General features: G+C 44.2%; 1 protein-coding gene and 1 long non-coding RNA gene across 5 annotated transcripts in view; both read right to left on the reverse strand.

The window, feature by feature from the left end:
• Nucleotides 1-3,271: 3,271 nt before the first annotated feature.
• UIMC1 (ubiquitin interaction motif containing 1) overlaps nucleotides 3,272-17,540 on the reverse strand; it is an 84,137-nt gene continuing 69,868 nt past the window's right edge. For 3 of the 4 annotated variants that reach the window (XM_082213556.1, XM_082213554.1, XM_082213555.1), the window contains exons 12-14: nucleotides 6,751-6,814; nucleotides 4,623-4,665; nucleotides 3,272-3,736 (exon numbers count right to left, since the gene is read on the reverse strand). In XM_082213556.1, the coding sequence (XP_082069682.1) occupies nucleotides 3,523-3,736; nucleotides 4,623-4,665; nucleotides 6,751-6,814 (321 nt within the window). In that variant the 3' untranslated portion in view covers nucleotides 3,272-3,522. Of the gene's footprint in view, nucleotides 3,737-4,622; nucleotides 4,727-6,750; nucleotides 6,815-17,540 lie in introns of those variants that run through there. The other variant, XM_082213557.1, reaches the window with a different exon arrangement.
• LOC309527103 lies at nucleotides 5,082-6,741 on the reverse strand. The gene is made up of 2 exons (XR_014217103.1): nucleotides 5,621-6,741; nucleotides 5,082-5,590 (listed from the first exon to the last, which is right to left on the reverse strand). It is a non-coding gene; the product is annotated as an uncharacterized lncRNA (long non-coding RNA).

Raw genomic sequence — 17,540 nt, forward strand, 5'->3', positions numbered from 1 at the left:
ATTGTTACTATTACTGTTATTTTATTACTGCTCTAACTATTTATATACTGCCCTGCATCAAAAGACCTGAGGGTAGTTCACAAGAACCTTAAGGCAATGTTAAATTGCTCACTCATGTTTTACACCTTCACAAAAGCAAAGCAGTATCTGTAACGTGGAATGTCTGGGCTTTCCTCCCCCAAGTGCACTGAGCGGACGGACCTGGGAGTGATTTGGGGAATGGTCTCTGGGAATAATCTTGAGGTCTAAGTATACATGGGAGGTGATCCTTTAGGTGGTCTGCCTTTTCTTCATTTGATTGCTTAAATGGCATATTATGTCAGTGATCTGCTCTCAGATCCCAGTTCCTCTACTGCTATTGCCTCATATTCCCTGATTTTGCCTAACACTATCATGCTCTAAAATATTCCTTAAGGAATTTGTGTCTGATGAGTCCAGAAAAGTACCCAGCTAAGAAATAAAAGTGATGTGTAAACCACCACATAAGCCCTATACTACTCCTACTTGGCGATTTCTCTATTGGCTTGGAATGGAAAATGAAATAGAAGTGATGGCTGGGTGCACCTTTGTAGCTCCTGTGCGGAGATCCCAGTGTTGACACCAGGGAACTTCGCCCAATGCTGGTTTTGTATAAAGTATGTGCTCAGTACCATGCCAGAGTGTGGTCACCCTAGTTCTGCGACTCCTGGGATCAGGATGCTCAGAACATCCTCTCCCTCTTAGCTTCTTTGAAGCCAGTCTGCCACACAAAAGGAGAGAGACACGGCTGCAGAAAAAGGTGCAGCCAGGCTTGCAAAGCAGAGATTATTGCTGCCCAGGCTACCGAGCCAAGCTTTCCTTTGTTTGCTCACTGCTATCAAGTACCCTGAGTGAAAGTGCTCCAATCGAGCGGCGGTACAGGCTGACAATTTCCGTGAGACGTCCGCTAGACACCGTGCAGAGAGACGAGCGGCTCTGTCCCAAGGTGACACCGTCCGCCGCACGCCCTGGGACTGTGTCAGCTTTGCCTGGAAGGAGGCTTGTGGGAGCGGCTGCTGGTGGGATCCCCAGCCTGCCGTGGCTGCTTTCGTTGGTGTCTCCTTGAGCCGACCCTGAGCATTGGTGACAGCTGAGCTTGGGAAAGTCATTCTGCACTTTCCTTATCACCAATTGAAAAGATAAACAAGGGGTTTTGCTTCCAGCGGCAGGCCTGCAGTGGATTGACAGTTAACGAGGAAGAAACCAGGAGGGTTTCTTTTATGCAGACATCTTTTATGCAGTGAAATTGGAGAAAGATCTCAGGTGCACTGAAATTTGGCAAGTTAACAAGGGAAGGAGTGTGTGCCAAGGCAGTGGAGGACATGGCAGCTGAAGACGTGGCAGCACCAAATACCCCCTATTGCTTTTTTATTCATTTTTTGCCTTGCCTTGCCATCAGCTTCAAGCAGCAAGCAGAGTGATTCTAAGCAGTTAAGTTCCACAGAATTTAATGGGCATCACTCCCTAGCTGAGGCTGCTTGGATTACAGCCGCTGGCTCAGGGCCCATTTATGCACTGCACAGAATCAAGAGGTGAAGCTTTTCCTATACCGCCCCACCTCAGACAACAGGTGGCGAATCATATCTGAATCCTACACATCTAATCAATTGTAGGAAACAACAATGTCAAGAAGGGTTTATTGAGCCTTTCTGCCCCCCAATGCATTTTTTCCTCTGTAAAGAGAGGTGGTTCCTCACAAAAACAAAACATCTCTTTTTTACAGAGGAAAGAATTGCATTGGACATGCAACCTCCTCACTGTTCCATAGAGAGCCAAAAGTGCCCAGTTCAAGTAAAGCTTTCTCACTGAATGTATGAAATGGGTTCAAACAAAACTTTGAGGAGCCCAAGGGAGTCGGGGAGCAACAAGGCTCCCTATGGTACTGGGTGAAGGTGAAGGGTAACACTACCACTGTTTTGTCCATGGAATGGACAAAGCCAGCAAGCTCTTAATAAAGCCCCCCCCCCCCATTCTTCCAGCCAGGTAGGGTTGGAACTCAAGATGCCTGAAGCCCAGATAAAGGAAAATCCATCCTGTGTCATGTTTTTTTTCTGAAAAGGAAACCCCTTCTACCTCTTCCTTTCTCTTCTGCACACACAGAATGCACATACGCCTTTGCAGGACACCTCTAGGCCACTAAAATCCTTCTGTCTTTAGCAGGAGTCGACACCAGCCTTTTCACAGTAGATAAAACAATGTCCCATTAAGATAGCATGTCATCCTTCCTTTAGTTCTCCCTGGCCTCTGTAAGCAATTTAGAGACAGGGATTTCTTTGTTTTATGTGTAATTGCTGTTACCTGTAACCTGCCCTTGAGCTCTTGCAATAGCGCAGGCTCTGCATCAAAATAAAATAAAGTCCCAAGAATGTACAGTATTTTGTAGGAACATGGAACAATTAGGTAATAACAGAACATCAAGGTGTGGGCTGCTCGCTTTTGCTGTGCCACAGGCCATGTTAGATACCCCTTGGGCCTAATTTTTAGATTCGAAGCTCTTTCAGGCAGGGACTGAATGAATTATATTACGGTACAGTACCCAGCACAACAGAGCTCAGGCTAAATGTGGCCTTCAATTAAAATTAAAACAGCAGCCGAGAGGGGATTGATCCTAGGACAAGCAGGGGAGCCACACCATTGATACCACAGCCTCACAGATCTGCTATGTGTGCGTGTAACTCAGGGTAGCAATTGGCAGCCTACAGACCCCATTTGATACCTGCCTTGATTTTTCCTTTCCTATGCCAGATTGGAAATCTACCCCAAAGCACTTTGGCCAGGGATAATCCAGGCTGCCAGATTTAAGAAGTTGGCCATTTCTGATTTAATTTAATCTAATATATTAGGACAAAAACCCAGTTTTTGTCCTTTTTTTCTCTCCTCTTTTGTATTTATTGATCTGTGCTCAAGTCATGGTACTTGCCCGTGTAGAACGTAAGCTGAAGACTGGCTAATCTTGTCCATCACACTCATATTCCATCAGCGGTGTGAAGTTAGTGCAAAACAGGGCAGGCTATAACCAAAGCTATACACACCTCTAAAGAACCATTGTTTTTAATGGCAGAAGCACACTTTTATGTCTCTCTCACTCATATAACAGGTCTTAAAAATGCTCAGCTTTGGCTGGACTACTCACCAAGTTTTTGACGTAAGCAATAAGATGCCCCATACTGACCAGCGGGCTTTTTTATGGACACATAAGTTGTGAAGTAATAAAATAAAACAATAATAAAAAGGATTCCCAAACAGCAGAGGATTGCAGATTATAAAAACATAATAAATATATTTCATTTTCTTTTATAATTGAAAAGCAAGGTTGAAGAGGCATCTATAAAGTACACAACCAATTCAATACATGACAAATCCTGTATGATTCATACAATATGTACAGAAGAGGGATGTCTGAAGCTGGTAGAGAAGTTGCACTCTTCCTGCCAGACAAAGTCAGTGGAATGGAAGAGCTTGCTTCCTATTCTGTTTCCAGGCCCCTTTTTTCTTGTGCAATGCTCAGTATTTCTTCCTGCTCCTGAGGCTGGCTTTGGCTTGTTTCTGACTGCCAGAGCCAATGGCGAGCTGTTTTTTGAAGTCCACTAGGCAGTCTTTGGCTTCAGAAATGGAGGTGAAAGATTTAATTGGAGAGTCACTACAACCTGCTTGGGGAAAGGTGCTCTGGACACTGTGACTGCACTCTGCTTTCTTGCCCGCCTCTGTCAAGCTGCACCTGATAGGAGGGAAATACAAAAGAAAACAAAATGTAAAACCAGACAGCTCGTCTTACAACATGAGTCTGTAAGCCATAGTCTTACAAAATGCAACTCTTCCAACTTCTTCCTCTTTATTTATTTAATGCATTTTACACAGCCTTTTGGTCCCCTTCAAGGTGGCTCACAACCTAAGTTAAAACGTCCTACAAAACACATGCAGTAATAAAGATAAAAAGAGAAGAGAAAGTATATTGCACAAAATAGAGCAAACATATAAAACAATGGGGAGGAGGAGGAATTGTACTAAAGGCACAGTTGAACAAAAAGGTCTCAGCAACCTGTCTAATCACCAATAATGAAAGCCTAGTGGGACACACTGGAGGAGGAAGCCTCAGACTCTGGGCACCAGTGCAGAGAAGGCCCTGTCTCCGTCAATTTGACCTACAATGACAACAGGGTGCAGAGCAAGCCTTCCCATTATTAATGCAGCAAGAAGGGCCAGGTCATGTAAGAGAAGGTGATTCTTCAAATATTCTAGTACTGTTTAGGGCTTTTTAGGCAATCAGTAGCACCATAACCTGTGCCCCTATACATATGAACCTATACAACCAATGAAGAAGATATAAAATGAGAACTCTACTGTCTAATGTAGTCAACACCTCCTAGTGTTGCACTCAGAGTTATTTCCTTCCTGCCTGCACTCAGAGTTATTTGCTTCTTATTCAGAAGTGGCTGAGTTCCTTGTCCATCAACGGCAGAAACTAATGTTATTACATACAGTCAACTTTCCACCTTACTAAAGCCTTTCCTTTGGGCTTTGCTGATAGCACGGTGCTCAAAACCTGCACTAGGGTGGTCATACTTTTGCTATGGCAGGTGAAAGACCCTGTGGCACTAGCTCACCTTGAGTCATCTTCTCCAGATAGTGTGGCAGACTCCTCTGCATCTGAAATGAGAGTGCATCACAGGATCTTAATCCCACCAGCAGTGGTCCAAAATTCCAAGTCCTAGGAAGTGCAAGTTCCATTTTATTTTAAACTAGTGACTGCTTAGAAGCCATTATGGCAAGTATGAAGCTTAAATACAGAAATACATAAAACCTCATCTGGAGTATTAGTTGTCCAGTCTGAGCATTACTCTTTGAGAAGGATTTTGTAGACAAATGAGAACAGGTTCAGAGGAGATCAACAAAGATGGTCAGTGGTGCGGAAACAAGGCCTGTGAGGAAATGTTGAAGAAACGAATGCTGTCCTGACCCCTGTACTCCTGTTTAGAACCCCATTGTGAAAGAAGTAGTCATTTTTCTGTGAACACGTTGCTTGGTGGGGGAGGGAGGGGAGAAGAACTTCAGTTTTGTTGGGAGGGTGGGGGTTGTCTTTTACCATGAAGTAGCCTTCCTCAATCTGGTATCCTCCACATGTTTTGGACTAGTATTCCCATCGTCCTTGACCCTTGGCCCCAGCCAGCACGGACAATGGTCAGGGATGATGGGAATGGTAGTGGGCACAATATTGAGGAAGGGTGCCTTAAGGGTTCATAATGTTGCAAGGTGACTGGTGTGTGTGTGTGTGTGTGTGTGTGTTCTTGCTTAAACAATCATTGTGTCTTCCCTGGAGGCCTTTCTACCGCTCCTCAAAGACAACTGGTCAAATTAAAAAGGGGCAAATATACAGACATGACCTTAAAAGGAAACAGGTATATTTAGACTGGAGAAGGTTGAGGAGAGACACAATAGCACCCTTCAAATACCCAAAGGGTTGTCCACAGAAGAGGGCAAAGCCTTGTTCGCTGTTTCCCCATTGGGCAAGACAAGATCTAATAGGTTTAAGATTAAGGAGGGTAGAACTCAGTTGAATGTTTGGGGAAGCCTCCTGGCAGCAAGAGCAGCTCGACAGTGGGACAGATTACCTAGAGGGGTGGTGGGCTCTTCCCCTTGCTAGAGGTCTTCAGAGGTCTAAAATGTCCACCTATTGATGATGCTCCAGTTCTGTATCATGTGCACTGAGCAGGGGGGTGGACTGGAAGGCATAGAAAACCCCTCAAAACCTACAGCTCTGTGATCATGGCTGGCCACTCTTTCAAGACAACGTTCGTTTCAATGAGAAGCTGCATCCCTTGGAAAAACACTGCTCAGCCAAACTGGATTTGGCAGAGGAGGGGGAACTATACCTTTTCTGGTGTTGCAATCTTGGAAGGAGCCCCATGGCAACAGATGGAGCTTTTAAAATTATTTTGTTTTAGACTTCTATCACCTGAAACTATGCCTTTTACAGAGACAAACTAAAACCAAATGTTAGCAGAAAAACTGGTAATGAAAAGATTTTTTAAAATATAGCTGAATAATTACTATGGAGGGAAAAGGAGGCAGATGCGTTTCTGCTGCCTTGTTTCAAAAGAGACCTCTCACAAAGCTTCTGGGGATGTTCCTTCAAGAATCAAGACACCCAGTAATGACCTTTGCCCTCATTATGGCCAAACAGCTCTGCTAAGAGCAACAAAATTGTGGTGCGCAAAAGCCTGGGTCTTTCTTCAGAAAAAAACATGCATGTGGGAGAGAATAGCAGCAACCAAGGCTGAGCTATGCTCTATAGATAGAAGGCAATCATGTGCTTATGCTATGTTAGAGAGCAATAGTAGAATCAATATATCAGCAATAAGGCAAAGGTCTAGTGAATCTCAGGCCCGAGGGCCAAATGCAGACCTCCAGACATATCTATCTGGCCCATATCTCTCGACAGCCCTGCTCCATGCCCTCCTTAAGTGCTTTTGCCTGGCTGGAATGTGCCCAGGAATGAATTGCAATGGCTGCTCTTCTTTGCTTGAATGGTAGATGGAGAGAAGTGCATGGGTGGCGGGTTAGAAACCTCTGGTGTGGCTGGAATGTAGCCTACTGTAGAAAGAATCTAATGCTCTACCCATTTTTGCCTCTAGTCCTGTTCACCACTAGCATGTGAGGCACCCATGAAGGCATGTAGCCCTCCAGCTGAACAAGGTCTCCCACCCATGCAATGAAGTGTGCTGGCTCTCCTACCTGAAGCCTTGTGTTCGGATTGCTCCAGCATGCTCAAGAGGTGGCCTTCCATTCTTCCCTTCTCCTGTGGCAAAGTAAGAAAACATCCTCATTAGGTCCTGCACGAACAGAGCTCCTAAGGCAGAACATTTCCTGCTATGTATTCTGGACAAAGGCAAAAAGGCATTGGGAGAATGTCACAGAGAAGACGACTACCTGAGTAGAAGGCACTTGGCAATGTAACACTGGTTTCAAAATTATGACATTCTGGAACACAAAACATTTTGGAAACTGTACCTTATTTCAAAACTTGCACATCTCCTGTGGCTCAGGAACTGTGGTCAAAAGCTTTGCCAGAGCATGGGGAAAAAGGTTTGGGTCTCATAGAAAAGTGGTGTGTAAAAGTAGGGGGGGGGGGGAGAGGAGCAATGAACAATTTGCAAGTGAGATGAGCAAAGAAGGCCATCCCTTTCCCAATTTATCTTCTATTTTCTTTAGTAGCACAGTGTTTTCAGGCACTTCTTTGCAACCCTAATCTTCAGGAACATGTGTTGTTGTTTTTAAGACAACTATGATTACAGTGGTGCCTCGCAAGACGAAAATAATCCGTTCCGCGAGTCTCTTCATCTAGCGGTTTTTTCGTCTTACGAAGCAACCCTATTAGCGGCTTAGCGGATTAGCGCTATTAGCGGTTTAGCGGATTAGCGGCTATTAAAGGCTTAGCGGCTAAAAGGCTATTAGCGGCTTAGCGGCTTAGAAAAGGGGGGGAGCGAAAAAAAATCGGAACACTTGCAAGACGTTTTCGTCTTGCGAAGCAAGCCCATAGGGAAATTCGTCTTGCGAAGCAGCTCAAAAATGGAAAACCCTTTCGTCTAGCGGGTTTTCCGCCTTGCGAGGCATTCGTCTTGCGGGGCACCACTGTATTGGAGATCGGCACAACTGGCTTTGAAAGCCATAATCCACTTCTCCCCATGGGTCATCTATGTAAACAAGATTCCTAGACATCCTGTTTGTAGGTGCACTAAATCGGATAAGCAGAGAATGCTCTACTGGAGGTGTGCCATAAGGATCGACAGGCAAAGGCTCCAAGTCTAGCCTCTGCAAATAATCTTGTCCCTTGTTTTATCAACTTTTGTATTTCATTCTGTAGACTGAGGATAACCTCAGCCTCTTGTCTGAAGGAAGCACTATTTTGACATATTCTCACTGAAGATGTCTAAAATATGCACAAATCAAGCCAGGTAAAGAAGTTCCATGAGCCGAGATGAAAGGAAAAACAGAGAAATGATTATTTGCCCAGATCTTCCAAGTTTTTAACAGCTTGTGGGGTGAGAGATGACATCTTCTGGGCTTTAACACTCTAGATGCAAACTACTTATTAAGTTTAGCAGGGCTCCACAATCAAGGTGAGACCTCTATGTAAAATCCCTGCACCAACCTTAGACACTACTAATTCTAAAGGGATGGAAGAGAACATGATCAGGTTGCTGAAAGGAGCTGCAATCTGTTTTGGACCCACTGGCCTCCTGTGACACCCTTTGCTATGCAGATGAAACTTCCCTAAATGTCTCTGTCACATCAAAATGTTAATTGCCATGGAAGTCATCCCAGTTTATCTGTCCCTTTTCCTCTCTACCCACGAAATCCCCTGTCTGCCCATCCCAGCAGCAGCATACAAATCAAAAGCCAAAGACGGATGGGAGCATCTAGCAGTGGCCAAAAATGTATATTTGGCTGTAACAAAAGAAGGCCTTAGTAAAACAGATTTGGTGAGAGGTTCACAAAAAAGTCACTAAAGATTAGAAAGAATTTGGGGATTTATCATCTGGATTACATGCTATGGCAAACATAATTAACATGAAAGAGACATCCCATGATGGTATACCAGGAGGTAACAAACAAGAACTGTGTTGTTATGTTAGAACTGGGATGAGATGTTATGAGAGGTCCTTGGCTGTCAAAAAAATAAAAATCCCCAGACCCAGCAAAGGGAATGACGGTAAAGAAATGCTAAGTGTAGTGATGTTGAATCCTGCATTTTAGGTTATTAGCTGTGCTGGGGGAGTAAGAAGGCAGAGGGGTTGTAGGATTGCTGCTTTTGGTGGTAGCTGTAGGACATCTAGTTTCAGTCTAGGAATCAAATGGAGACCAGAAACTGCATTCTGATTCTGTTATGCTGTGCATCTGTTGGCTAACCAAATACAACCCACCATTAATCAAACTCTTTTAGTTTATTTTAATTGCTCATCAAGTTCTATGTGGTAATCAGGTAGAATACTAAAGTAAATTTGTCAGCTTTGAAGGTTCCAGATTCTTTAGAGATTATGATCCTTTCTTTAAAAAAAAAACCTCAGAAAAATCTTATGTACATCAAAAAATTCTGGGCAGGCATTCCTCCAGTTCCCCAAGGAATACAGACAGGGCGGGGAGGGAGAGAGAGGGGGGGGGAGGGAGAGAGAGAGAGCCTCAGGAGAAGCACACTTTCAGTTCAGAACATGCAATGCCCAGGTCACGTGAGAGCATGTGGAAGCTCCTTTGTGCAGGTACTGAGGAACAAGGGAGAGGACCTAGACCGGGAACGCCAAAGGGGCGTGTAATGCCTGCTGTTTAAGACAGGCTCTGTCCACACCCGAAAAAAGAGATTTGAAGTCAGTGGCATTAACGGAGGCCTCCCACAGTGCTGGAAACTGCATAATGCTTGGCTGTGTCCCAGCCAAACTCATCAACAGGCAATCTTGTCATTTGCATGCGAATCCCCGAGGGCCTGGGGTATGTGATGGATTTAAGGGATTAGACAAAACTGAGACATCATGTTGCATCTTCCTGCTGAGAAATCACATTGCCTTAGCACTCGTGCTGCTGCCATGGATTACAACCTCCCTGTCAGAAATAAATCAGCAAGGAGGCTGCACGCAGACCTCTACCGCAAACAAGATGGGCAGTGCACACAAGGTAGCAGGCAAGTGCCTCAGAGGGCGCCAGGGCACCAGGATGCTGATCCTTATTTCATATGCCGGAGGTTAAATGCTCACAAGGCATTAGCTGGAGGAGCATCAGTGACCAATGCGAAGGAAGAGGGCCAGCTAAATTATCATATGGTAAACAGACCAGGATTAATAGTGTTTTGACAAAATAATTATATACCCAGTTTGTCATTACTTAAAGATGATAGTATAATAGAAAACTAAGGGCTGCAGCAAACTGGGGCCCAGTGAATGATTCAGGAAAAGTGGCCTGTCAAAAATATCTGAATATCTGCATTCCAGTTAATACTGGGAACACCCATAAATTTTAGTTAACTATGGTTTGCATCTATGTAATGTAGGCTTTGTGGCAAAGGGGTTCTCTGCAACACATACTCTGCGCTCGGGAGGGGGGGGGAGCACAGTTACCTTTTGAAAGAACAGGACACTCCTGAGAAACAAGCTCTAAGAGGTACAGGTGTGTAGTATAGACCAGTGTCTCTTTTTGCCAAGGGAGAAGTATAAAGAGTTTGGAACCATGTATTTGCATCTCTCTCTCTCTCTCTCCCTCTTTAAAAGAATATGGCACTCTAAAGCACACTCTTCCAAAGAGTGTCAACTCAGACTCTTTCATGATGCCTCCAGACATAGGCATAATGTGAATGAGCAGGCATAATGTGAATAAGAGCTTGCCAATGTCAATACCTTTATTCTATGTTTTTGCCTGGGAATTTGGTTTTAAATGTGTCATGTCTGAATACTGCAATGTAGTACTTTTAAATGTACAAATGTCCCTGAAAGCAAATTTGTAAGTCACTTTGGTTTGCCCTGGGCAAGACAAAGTGAGACAAGTAGGTGTAACAAATTTAAAAAACGATGGTGGTAATGATGATGATAAACTATTTTTGCAACTGCCCCTTCATGGCCTTTGGTGTGCATGGCATGGCATGATATGGAAGCATTATGAAAGATGCTCCCCCAATTCTCAATTGATAGGTTCTGCAATCTGGGGGAAAGCCTGTCCTTTCTCCTCAAGGTCCCAACTTTGGGCTAGATCAAAACATATTTGTATTTGCTGTCTGCGGCACTGCAGGAAACAATGTATTCTTCTATTGTGCCGTCTACAAAAGGACAGGCCATAAATGTTCATAACAGACAAATAATATTATGAGATGAGCACAGAAATGATAACAGCATGCATTTTCACAATGTAGCTATGGTGCAGCTGAAACAACAAAATATACAAATTGCAGAGGAACATGCAGGTAGAGAAACATATAACAAGAACTCAAAAAGAGAGAGCTGTCTATTTGGGGACTGAAGGACAGCAAGGCATGCCTCTCATGGATATTCAGGGATTTGGAATCAATTTTGACTTAGCAAAAGGCATCCCTGTGAATGTAACACTTCTTTTGGGATGAGACAAATATGCTGCTCCAGCATTCAACTTGCTGGTGTGGCACACAACTTCAGAAGTGGAGCATGGGTTGTGGGAGATGCAAAGGCGGAGATGGAAACTTATTCCTGAAACAGACATTGTTTTGTTCTAGCTTAGCAGTGCAAATCCCAGCACGCACCACTGAGAAATGGAAGAATTTTGGTGCTAGGAAAGGAGATAAAGACTTCCTGCTCCTGAGAGACAAGCAGGGGTCCTTGAGGCCCTCCCTTATCAACTTCTGCAAAACTACTAGAGAAGGGTTGTGGGCTGGGGACCAATATTGGGCCTCAGCTCTTCAGCTTGGCCCTTGGTCATGCAGTGACCTTTCGGTTGGCAGGACAGCAGCAGCTCCGCATATGTGTGGTGCATAGGAACTGGTCAGAGAACGAGGCTGGAACATGGAGAACTGGAAGGGAAGAATGGAAAGAGGAGAAATGGACCAGGAAGAGAAAGAATGGAAAGGAGGGTGAGGACAGGGAGAGATGGGCCAAGGGACTGGGAGAGGGGATGCCTCTAGCGTGGCCCTTCATCTACTTCACAGACAAGCTGCAATCTCCCTTCCCAACTAGTCACCAGCTGAGCCAGGAAGCCTCTCCTCCCTCCTCAGAAGGGAAAGGGCAAGAGCAGGAAGGAAACTAGAAAGATATAAAATGTTTTCCAAGTAATAATATGTGACTAAAGAGAGGGAAGCTGTTACAGGTGGTGGAGAAGGAGGATTGCTGAAAGCTGGCAGTATGGGGGTGGGAACAGGGTACAAGCTAACTGTGGAAGGAGAAGGGTAGAAGACATGACAGAGATTAATAAAAAATATTTGGAGAGACTGGGGGAGGTGGAGGAAAAGGGAACTATGAAATAAAAATACACTTATGGAACTGTAGGAAGAAATTCTTTCTAAAACTGGATGGCAGGGCTGAGTCCAGACGCCTCCAGAGCCAACCCTGTATTTAGCTTGAGGAAACCTGACCTATGGAACTCCTTGCACAAGGAAATTGTTGTGATAATGAATCCAACGATTTAGAGAAGAGGGGACGTCAATAGAAAATTGTCCCAGTTTACTGTTGGCTGATTATGCCAATCACCACTGTCATTTCATCACTGGCTTTGCCCACACACTGCCACTTTGTGACTGGCGGGAGTCAGTAAATGTTAACCTTCTCAAGTGGGCTCAGGGGGAAGAAAGTTTCAGAGCCCCTGTACTACAAAGAACAGTGTATATACTTTGTAAGCAAATCATCATCATCTCAGGGGAAAGTAGTTATCTGAGAGTCACAGATTTTACCCATTTTCCACATCCACAAGGACTAGAAGGATACCATATTTTGCGCCCCATAGGATGCACCGGCCCATAGCCCCAGGTGCGGGGCTGGAAGAACCAGGTCGGGGAACAGCAGGAAGGCGCGCTCCACCTCCCCGCTGTCCCCTGAGCTTGTGGGGCTGGCGATGGGGAGAAGTGCGCTGAGCCCGGGACTGCAGGCAGCTCTGCGCCGCCATCGGGAGCCGAGCGGTACTTTGCGCCCCGCTCCCGATAGCCGTGCAGAGTTGCGCTGAGCCCGGGACTGCAGGCAGCTCTGCGCGGCCACCAGGAGCCGGGCGGGACTTCGCGCCCGGCTCCCGATGGCCGCGCAGAGTTGCGCTGAGCCCGGGACTGCAAGCAGCTCTGCGCCGCCATCGGGAGCCGAGCGGGACTTCGCGCCCGGCTCCCGATGGCCGCGCAGAGCTGCGCTGAGCCCGGGACTGCAGGCAGCTCTGCACAGCCATTGGGAGCCGGGCGGGACTTCGCGCCCGGCTCCCGATGGCCGCGCAGAGCTGTGCTGAGCCCGGGACTGCAAGCAGCTCTGCGCCGCCATCGGGAGCCGGGCGGGACTTCGCGCCCCGCTCCCGATAGCCGTGCAGAGTTGCGCTGAGCCCGGGACTGCAAGCAGCTCTACGTGGCCATCGGGAGCCGGGCGGGACTTCGCGCCCGGCTCCCGATGGCCGCGCAGAGCTGTGCTGAGCCCGGGACTGCAGGCAGCTCTGCGCAACCCTCGGAGCCAGTCTCCCGAGGGTTGCGCAGAGCTTCCTGAAGCCTGGAGAGCGAGAGGGGTCAGTGCGTACCGACCCCTCTCGCTCTCCAGGCTTCGGCGAAAGCCTGCATTCGCCCCATAGGACGCACACACATTTCACCTTCATTTTTGGAGGGGGAAAAGTGCATCCTATAGGGCAAAAAATACGGTACTTAGCATGCAGTGCCAAGTCAAAAACAGGAGGGGGCCAGGAGAATCGAGACTTCTCATCCCATTCCAAGAATTCAGGGTGAATTATAACACATTCTAATCTCAGGTGCACAATCCTGCAAGAAAGATTAGGCTGAAGAGATTACTTGCTAAAGGGCATTCACAGAGGCTGGTGGCTGAGCAGGGATTTGAACCTCTCTACATGGGATCATGTCGTGGAAGAGCAGCTCTCAAGCAGCAGGTAGTAAGTCTGAATAGCATCATAGCCAAGCTTACTTTTGTTGTTAGAAATATCAGATTCAGCTGCCCCACAGAAAGTTACTTCCTGTCCCTGCTGACCATTTAATCCTCACCCGCTGCTCCCCACAGTTACACTATGATGCTGAGCACAGTGCTTCATTTTTTTGGTGCACTGTAGTAAGTCATGATAGGTATAGTAGATAGGTGCTGCATCTGATTGAGGCTTAAGACGGTAGAGATCTGCCCAAAAACCTGCTCCGACCATAACGCCGTGAAGATGGAAATGAAACTTACAACAACTGGTCAGTTTAGGTGGAGAATGAATGACACCCTGTTTCGAGATAGAGAATTCCACTTGAAGGCCCAAAAAACTTTAAAGGACTATTTCGAAATCAATCTAAGGGGCAATGTGGAAAAAAGAGTGGTCTGGGATGCAAGCAAAGCTGTGATGCGAGGGTTTTTGATTCAACAAAACTCAATAAAGAGGAGAAGGCAGAATGAGAAAAGAGAAAAAATTTTGGAAAAGATAAAAGAAGGAGAGAGAAAATTAAGGTCAAAACCAAAGTCCCAGGAGATTTTGAGGGAGATTAAATTATATCAAACACAATATATGGAATTGATGAACCAAGAGATAGAGTGGAAAATAAAGCAAATGAGACAAAAGTCATTTGAGTCGGCAGACAAATGTGGCAAGCTTTTGGCATGGCAACTTAAGAAAAGACAGAAATTAAATACAGTTACAAGTTTAGAAGTGGATGGAAGGACTATATCTAAACCAAATGAAATAAGAAACTGTTTTGTGAGTTATTTTAAAAAACTCTACTCTCAAGGAGCACAAAATGAAGAAGATATAGATAAATTCCTTAACAAATATGGATTACAAAAAATCTCCCCTCAAAGTAAGGTGGACTTAAACCAGAGAATATCAGAACACGAGATAGAGGGTGCCATTCAGGACATGCAATTGGGCAAATCTCCAGGACCAGATGGCTTGACTTCCAGATATTACAAATCGCTAAAGGAATGGTTGATTCAACCGTTAAAGGACGTCTGTAATGAGATCTTAGAGGGAAAAAAGGCACCCGAATCGTGGAAGGAAGCATATATTTCACTCATACCAAAGACAGAGACTGAAAAGACTCAATTGAAGAACTACCGCCCAATCTCGTTACTCAATGTGGATTACAAAATTTTTGCAGACATTTTAGCAAAAAGATTTAAAAGAGTATTGATGGAAAAGATCCACAGAGACCAAGCAGGCTTTCTCCCAAAGAGACACCTCTCAGACAATGTTAGGATTATAATAGACATTTTGGAAAAGTTAGAGGTGAATATAAACACCAAAGCAGTTTTGATATTTGTGGACGCGGAGAAAGCCTTTGACAACATTTCTTGGAGTTTTATGAAAAAGAATCTTCATGGGATGGGGGTAGGACAAGGTTTTGAGAATGGTGTGGGTGCAATATACTCTGAACAAAAAGCTAAGTTGATTGTAAATAATGTGATAACGGAGGAACTTAAGATAGAAAAAGGAACACGACAGGGATGCCCAATTTCCCCATTGCTTTTTATTTCTGTCCTGGAGGTTTTGCTGAATATGATTAGAAATGACCAGCAGGTTAAAGGGGTACAGGTCGGAGCAAAACATTACAAGTTAAGGGCTTTCGCAGATGATTTAGTCCTGACTTTACAAGAGCCATACACTAGTACGAAAAAGGTGTTGGAGATAATCCAACAATTTGGCCAGGTAGCCGGATTTAAGTTGAATAAACAAAAAACTAAAGTCCTAGGGAAAAATTTGACAGATATAGAAAAGAATAAGTTTCAAGAAGAGACGGGTTTGACGGTGACTAAGAAGGTGAAATACCTAGGGGTTAACCTAACATCTAAAAATTTGAATTTGTATAAGGACAACTATGAAAAATGTTGGACAGAAATCAAAAAAGATCTAGAAATATGGTCAAACTTGAGATTATCAATGTTAGGCCGAATTGCAGCAATTAAGATGAATGTATTGCCTAGAATGTTATTTTTGTTTCAAACTTTGCAAATACTTGACAAGATGGACTGTTTCAAGAGGTGGCAGAAAGATATCGCGAAATTTGTCTGGCAGGGCAAAAAGCCCAGGATAAAATATAAAATATTAACAGATGCAAAAGAAAGAGGGGGATTTGCCCTGCCGGACTTAAAATTGTATTATGAAGCAGCAGCATTCTGCTGGTTGAAAGAGTGGATGCTCCTCGAGAATACAGATATCTTGGACTTAGAAGGTTTTAATAATGCATTTGGTTGGCATGCATATTTATGGTATGATAAAATTAAAGTGCATAGTGCCTTTAAAAATCACATTGTAAGGAAAGCGCTGTTCAATGTTTGGATGAGATATAAAGACTTGCTGGAAAATAAAACCCCTAGATGGTTGTCACCTTTAGAGGCGAAGGCCCACAAGAAACTCAATATGGAGGTCGGATGGCCAAAGTATTGTGAGATTCTAGAACAAGATGGAGAGAGACTGAAACTAAAGAGCCATGAAAACCTAAAACCCAAAGTACAAGATTGGCTCCACTATTACCAAATAACGGAGGTTTTTAAACAAGACAGGAAAATTGGCTTCCAGGTGGAAAAATCAAAACTTGAGACAGAATTGTTAGAACCCAATACTAAGAATTTGTCAAGAATGTATAACTTGCTGTTAAAATGGAATACACAAGATGAAGTAGTTAAATCAGCCATGATTAAATGGGCACAGGACATTGGTCATAATATAATGTCAGCTGACTGGGAAAGGTTGTGGAACACCGGAATTAAATTTACGGCATGTAGTGCCTTAAAGGAAAATGTAATGAAAATGGTTTACAGGTGGTACATGACCCCAGTCAAGCTGGCAAAAATTTATCATTTGCCCGACAATAAATGTTGGAAATGTAAAGAAACTGAAGGTACTTTTTATCATCTTTGGTGGACGTGCCCGAAGATTAAGGTCTTTTGGGAGATGATATACAATGAAATGAAAAAGGTATTTAAATATACCTTTCTTAAGAAACCAGAGGCCTTTCTCTTGGGCATTGTCGGCCAATTGGTGCAAAAAAAAGATAGAACTTTCTTTATGTATGCAACAACAGCAGCAAGAATATTGATAGCAAAGTATTGGAAGACACAAGATCTACCCACCGTGGAAGAATGGCAGATGAAAGTGATTGACTACATGACTTTGGCGGAAATGACGAGCAGAATTCGAGACCAGGGGAAGGAGACTGCGGAAGAAGATTGGAAGAAATTCAAGATTTATCTTAAGGACCATTATAAACTTGAGGAAGTTTAGAATGTCGAGATTCGACAGAGATAAAGGGTTGCAGCAATATAAGATTAGAATAAGAAAGGACTATAATAAATTAGAGTTGGAAAAATATGTATAAGTTGCTGTAAAATTTGGACATGAGGATGCAGAAAGGGGAGGTATGGGGAAGTCCGAGGAAAGAAATCTACGAAATGACACTATGAAACCACACTTCTTTGTTTGTTTGTTTGTTTGTTTTTTTTGTGCTTGTTTGTTATAAAAACTTTTGTAAAACTAATAAAAAATATTATATAAAAAAAAAAAAGTTTTGGGTCAAACCTCTAGAATATCCACCCTCCTGGGGTGCCAGGTTCCATGCAAAAGGCCCATGAGAGCATGGCATCTGCACAGTTACATCAATTATGCTATAAGGTTGGGACTTTAGGGCAAAGGGCAGGTAATTAACAAATAATAAAAACCAATTCAAAGTGCTGGATTTGACCTATAAAGCCTTAAGTGGCTCAGAACAGCAATATCTCAAGGACCAACTCTCCCCATATAAACCGTCCCAGACACTGCAATCATAATCCAAGGCCCTTTTTGATGTGCCTCCTCCATTTGAAGTCCAGAGGGTGGCAATACAAGAATGGGCCTTTTCTACATTGGCTCCCCATTTGTGG

This window comes from Podarcis vaucheri (genome assembly GCF_965113315.1).
Source record: "Podarcis vaucheri genome assembly, chromosome: 2".
Taxonomy (NCBI): domain Eukaryota; kingdom Metazoa; phylum Chordata; class Lepidosauria; order Squamata; family Lacertidae; genus Podarcis; species Podarcis vaucheri.